Source organism: Dipodomys ordii, unplaced genomic scaffold (genome assembly GCF_000151885.1).
Source record: "Dipodomys ordii isolate 6190 unplaced genomic scaffold, Dord_2.0 Scaffold9, whole genome shotgun sequence".
Classification (NCBI taxonomy): domain Eukaryota; kingdom Metazoa; phylum Chordata; class Mammalia; order Rodentia; family Heteromyidae; genus Dipodomys; species Dipodomys ordii.
Genome location: NW_012267225.1, coordinates 10,164,577 through 10,170,974, shown reverse-complemented (window position 1 = coordinate 10,170,974; position 6,398 = coordinate 10,164,577). Strand labels below are relative to the sequence as shown.

Here is a 6,398-nt window from a genome sequence, read left to right as displayed (position 1 = left end):
CACCCGGGACCCTGGCTCCGACCTCCGCGTTTGAACCGCCAGCACGGCGGCAGCCTCGTGGAGTAGCAGCCGACCTGTCATCACCCCCCCCCCCCCCCCATGCAGGGCCCCCGGGTCTGACCGGCCCCGGGAGAGGCCCTCCGGGGGCGAAGCTCTCCTTCCCGCGTTACCCGCCTGGCGGGTGGGAGGCCGCCCGCCTCCTCCTGGAAGACAGCCCCCGATCTGCCGATCTGCCGCAGTGTTGTAGTTGATGGCAGCAGCGATTTATAGCCTCGCATTTTTTTTATTCTCTCAGGTACCTTTCCCCTCCCCCCCTCTTAGTTTTGGTCCTCTGTAGATTACAAACTCGTTTCCTCTAATTGTAGTCGTCTTTACATCTTTGAACTTACACATTTTTTTCCCAAAGGAACACAACCTTCCAAACAGTGTGCTTTGCCGATAAATGCAGAGCATGGAAGCTAGTGCTTAAAGAATGACTTGTCAATCCAAACACAGCATTGGGAAAGATATTTAAGTGGGCTTGATCCTTAATGCATTGTCATATTAAGTCTTGATAATGACACTTAAGAATTGTAGTGAATTTGTTAATCACAGGTATCAATGTGACACACTTTCCAGGTTCACCTGGGATCATTTGGGGAAGTGTGAAGTTATCATTACAGTGGTTTCATGTACATATATTTGTAAGGATATGAATAAATTGTATTTTTATGTATAAACAGAGGGTCTTTTATTTTTGCATTGTTCCCAAAAGTTAATGAGGTCTGCCTCTATTGATGAATTTAACTCCAGACTGTACCAAAGACTAGAATATAAAATTTTGCTTAGAATTATGGCCATTTCATGAAAAATTTCTTAATAACATAAGGAATCATAAGTCTACTAATATAAATGTGTATTTCTAAATCTGTTTCCTTGACCTTGATATTCTCAAGTTAGTATTGAGTCAGAAAATAGACCTAAGTTTATTGTTGAAATATATCGTTTGTTGAAAAGCTCTCAAGTAAACTGTTCCACTTAAGACTTCTTATATTAAAACTCAACAATGGAAACAACAATCAGCTTAAATAACACTTTCATTTACTTATTTATTTCTATTTTGTGCCACTCCAGGGGCTTGAACTCAGGGCCTTAGCACTGCCCTAGAGCTTTTTTGCTCAACAGTAGTGCTTTACCACTTGAGTCACAGGTCCAACAGCATTTCGGTGGTTAATTCGATGTTAAGAGTCTCATGGACCTTCCTGCCCAGGCTGGCTGGCTGGCTGGCTTTGAGCAGTGATCCTCAGATCTCAGCCTCCTTAGTAACTAGGATTACAGGAATGAGCCACCAATGCTTGTGAAGAGACTGTATCTTTTTATTTTTTATTTTATTTTTTTTGCCAGTTCTGAGGCTTGAACTCAGCCTGGGCACTGTCGCTGAGCTTCTTTTGCTCAAAGCTAGCACTCAAATCACTTGAGCCAGTGCACCACTCTTGGCTTTTTCTAATTACTGCAGGGCTTCATGCATCCCAGGCAAGCATTCTACCAATTAATCCACGTTCCCAGGCCCAAGAGACTGTATTTTTTTTTTATTTATTTTTTGTGGGTCCTGGGGCTTGAACTCTGGGCCTCAGTGTAATCCCTCAGCTCTTTAGCTTAGGGCTAGAGACCTGCCAGTTGAGCTACAGCACCTCTTCCGGTTTTCTGGTGGTTAATTGGAGATAAGAATCACATGGACTTTCCTGCTAGGACTGGCTTGGAATCTGGATCCTCAGACCTCAGCCTCCTGAGTAGCTAAGATTACAGGCATGAGCCACCCGCTCCCAGCCAAGAGACTGTATTTTTAAGAGCAACTTAAAAACCATTGGTATTTCGGTATATAACACTGCTATACTGAAATAAACTTGAAATGTGTGTGTGTATGTATATGTGTGTCTGTGTTACTGCACATTGAATGTGATTTCAATATTAGCTATTCAGGAACTCCAAACAGATTTTAGGAAAAATGCTCATTCATTACACAGTAGATCGAAATGAACACCTTAAGTGATTACACTAATAATTTGCTTTTAAAGACTACATAAGGTAGTAAAATATTTTTTTCCCATGGAAACTACATAATAAAGAGTTTTACTCTGAGAACGAATGCTTAGTTTGGGAGGTGTGGCTTGAGTAGTAAAGCACCTATCTACCAAGTGGGAGGCCCAGAGTACAAATTTGGTGCTACCAAAAAGAAAAATGGGGTAAATGTTTTCCTTGTTGTTTTTGTTTTACTCTCTTCCTGATTCTCTATGAGAGGAAAAAGAAAAATCTCAGATATTTGTTGGAATTTATCTTTTATTTATTTATTTTTGCCAGTTCTGAGGCTAGAATTCTAGGCCTGGGTGCTATCCCTGAGCTCCTTTTGCTCAAGGCTAGCACTCTTACCTCTTGAGTCACTGCACCATTTCCAGCTTTTTCTGTGATTTAATTGGAGATCAGAATCTCACAGACTTTATACCCCGGCTGGCTGCAAACTGTGATCTCCATATCTCAGCCTCCTGAGTAGCTAGGGTTACAGGGATGAGCCACTTGCACCTGCCTGGGAATTTATCTTATTACTTGTGAAATGTCTGTCCTACTGCAATAATTTGATCATAGCAAGTTTAGAAAGTAAAAGAAGACTGGGAATGTGGCTTAGTGGTAGTGCTTAGCAACCATGAAGCCCTGGGTTTGATTCCTCAGTAAACATAAACAGAAAAGCCAGAAATTAGAGCTATTGCTCAAATGGTATAGTGCTAGCCTTGAACAAAAGAAGCTCAGGGATAGTGCTTAGGCCCTGAGTTCAAGCCCTAGGACTGGCAAAGAAAAAAAAAGTAAAAGGATAGCTATTTGCACAAGAACTGGCCTTCCTAGGGGAAAATACTGGCAAGATGTATGAATGCTTCAGTTATAAGGTTATGAGAAAGGATGCTTTTGTTTCTCTCTTTGAGGATTTGAATCTAAAGCCTTTTAAATTTACAAGGCAAGTGTTCCATCCCTTGAGCCACACCCTCAGCCCTGAAAATATTGGTTTTAAAAAACTTGCTAAATAAAAATAAGCAGGAATCCTAGCACTAAGGAGGCTGAGATCTGAGGATGGTGGTTCAAATCCAGCCTAGGCAGAAAAGTCTATGAAACTTGCTTCCAGTTAACCACCAAAAAGCTGGAACTGGAGCTGTGGCTCAAGTGGTAAAGCACTAGCCATGAGCAAAAATGCTCATTGACAGTGCCCAGGCCCTGAGTTCAAGACACCAAAACAAACAGACTGCTTGAATACTATCTTCTTCAGAAGGAAAGCTTGCCTCTTAAAAACAATGGAAAACCTTACTAGCGGCTGGTTTGTCCTTTGAGTCCTCCCAATGAGAATTATCTTCATTGCATTTCCCAAGCAATGGGTACAACCTGGTCAATTAAGTGTCAAAATAATGTGACTTTTTTTTTTCCCAGTCCTGGGGCTGGAACTCAGGGCCTGGGCAGTCCCTGAGATTCTTTTGCTCAAGAGTAGTACTGTCACTTTAGCCACAGCACTACTTCTGGCTTTTTCTGTTTATGTGGTACTGAGGAATAGAATCCTGGGCTTTATGCATCAAGGCAAGCACTCTACCACTAAGCCAAATTCCCAGCCCAAAATAAATTTTTTCACAGTTAATAAATAAAGCCAGGAGTCAGTGGCTCACACCTAATCCTAGCTATCCAGGAAGCTGAGATCTGAGGATGGCAGTTCAAAGCCAGCCAGGGCAGGAAAGTTTGTGAGACTCTTCAATAAACCGCCAAAGAGCCAGAAGTAAAATTGTTGTTCAATTGATAGAGTGCTAGCCTTGAGCAAAAAGTTCAGAGAGAGCACCAGGACTTGACTGCAAGCCCCAAGATGGGCACGAAAAAAGTGTGTGTGGGGGGGGGCGGGGAGGGGCTGGGAAGGTGGCTCAGTAGTAGAGCGCTTGCCTTGCATGCATAAAGCCCTGGGTTTGATTCCTCAGCACCACATAAGCAGAAAAAGCCAGAAGTGGCGCTGTGGCTCAAGCGGAAGAGTGCTTCCCTTGAGCTGAAGAGCTGAGGGACAGCACTGAGGACCAGAGTTCAAGTCCCTGGCTGACAAAAAAAAGATTTTTTTCTTTGCTTAGAAATATTTTAGTTTTTGCTTAAAAATATTTTATTTTGTCAATCCTGGGGCTTGAACTCAGGGCCTGAGCACTGTCCCTGAGCTTTTTGGTCAAGGCTAGCACTCTATCACTTGAGCCACAGCACCACTTCCAGGCTTTTCTATTTATGTGGTGGTGGGCAATCGAACTCAGGGTCTCATGCATGCAAGGCAAGCACTCTACCACTGAGCCACCTTCCCAGCCCCTAAAAATGTTTTACACTAGAATTTTGTCCTAGCATTGCTTACAATGAAAGTTTCCAGCTCTGGTGTTGAGTAACTTTACTATGCATAAAGAACAATATTGCTATATATGGGTGCACAGAAAATTGTTGGGAGAGTTAAGTGTTGGTATTTCTGCACTTAATAAAGCACTAGGTTTTTTTCTTTTTTCTTTTTTCTGGTCTGAGACAGATTTGAACTTGATATGCTGCTTTTTCTCATTGACTGACACCACCACCTGGGCCATCCCTCTAACCCCCAAACGCTGGTTTTATTCAGATGAACAAGGCCTTACTGTCTCAGAGTTACTAATCAGTAAATTCTTAATGTAATTACTAATCAGTAGTCCTTACTCACATGAAGTTACTATTCAGAAATGTCAGTAGAGTATGGTAAATAAACATACTATTGAAAAGAAAAACTTAACTATGTTAGTCAAATGAGTCTTCTCTAGAATTTTAGGTTGAATGTTTCTTCTTGAAGAGGTGGTGGTAATCACGGGTATGTAAAGGGTCATCGTGTGTGTGTGTGTGTGTGTGTGTGTGTGTGGTGTGTGTGTGTGTGGTGTGTGTGTGGTGTGTGTGTTTGTGTGTGGTGTGTGTGTGTGTGTTGTGGGGCTTGAACTCTGGGCCAGGGCACTGTCCCTATACTTTTCAGCTCAAGGCGAGCACTCTACCACTTGAGCCACAGCACCACTTCTAGTTTTCTAATGGTTAATTGGAAATAAGAGTCTCATGGACTTTCCTGTCTGGGCTTGCTTTGAACCAAGATCTTCAGATCTCAGCCTCCTGAGTAGCTAGGATTACAGGCATGAGCCACTGGGGCTTGGCTGGTTATGATTATTTGAATGTCGTTTTTCATTTCCTGTTAAGCACTTGATTCTGTTGTTCACTAACTGAAATAAATACTCAAGGCAACAAGTAGGAAATAAATTAGGAAAGAGAAGTTTTTTGGGTTTTTTTGTTGTTGTTGTTGGTTGTGGGGCTTGAACTCTAGGCCTGGATGCTGTCCTTGAACTATTCAGCTCAAGGCTAGTGCTTTACCACTAGAGCCACAGTGCCACTTCTGGCCTTTTCTGTTTATGTGGTTCTTTTTTTGGGGGGGGAGGGGGAAGGTTCGGTCATGGGGCCTGAACTCTGGGCCTGGGTGCTGTTCCTCAGCTCTTCAGCTCAAGGCTATCGCTCTACCACTTGAGCCACAGCGCCACTTCTGGCTTTTTTCTTTTTGCTTATGTGGTACTGAGGAATCGAACCCAGGGCCTCATGCATGCAAGGCTAGCTCTCTACTGCTGAGCCACCTTCCTGGCCCCAAAGAGAAGCTTTAATACTTAGTCCACTGGTGGTTTTAATAGGTTTATTTTTTCTGTACTACAAACCAATAACTTTGAATCTATATTAGAGAGCCTCCTGATTTTATGTTTAATGCTTAAAAGATTGGAGATTTATACATATTTGGGATATTTGTAAATATGCCTCGTTAGGTAATCCTATTTTTACATGAGTATGTAAGGTATTAAAAGTTATTGTACCTTTCCTTCCCTGAGCACAACTCTTTAAAAGTGCCTTGGTTGCCTGGTGTGGGTGGCTCATACCTATAGTTCTAGGAGGTTGAGATCTGAGGATGGCAGTTCAAAGCCAGCCTGGGCAGAAAAGTCCATGAGACTCCTATCTCCAATAAACTACTTAGAAAAAGCCGGAAATGGCATTGTGGCTCAAGTGGTAGAGCACTAGCCTTGAGCACAAAGAAGCTCAGGGACAGTGCCTAGCCCCTGAGTTCAAGTCCCAGGACTTGCCAAAAAAAAAAAAAAGTGCCATGGTTGTAAGGCACCAGTGGCTCATGTCTGTAATCCTGACTACTCAGCAGACTGAGGTCTGAGAATTGTGGTTCGAAGCCAGCCGGGGCTAGAAATTCTAATTAACCACTGAAAAGCTGGAAGTGGAGCTGGCACTCACATGGTAGAGTGCAAGCCTTGAACAAAAAAGCACACACACACACACACACATACACACACACACACACACACACACACACACCCATG

At 42.9% G+C, this 6,398-nt stretch overlaps 2 protein-coding genes across 3 annotated transcripts in view; one reads left to right on the top strand and one right to left on the bottom strand.

The window, feature by feature from the left end:
- The window catches only part of Cul2 (cullin 2), a 119,256-nt gene extending 118,978 nt beyond the window's left edge, over window positions 1–278 (bottom strand). The window contains exon 1 of the mRNA XM_013009237.1: window positions 171–278. Coding sequence (XP_012864691.1) covers window positions 171–278 — 108 coding nt within the window. The remainder of the gene's footprint in view (window positions 1–170) is intronic.
- Crem (cAMP responsive element modulator) overlaps window positions 1–6,398 on the top strand; it is a 94,475-nt gene that overhangs the window by 709 nt on the left and 87,368 nt on the right. The window lies entirely within an intron of this gene.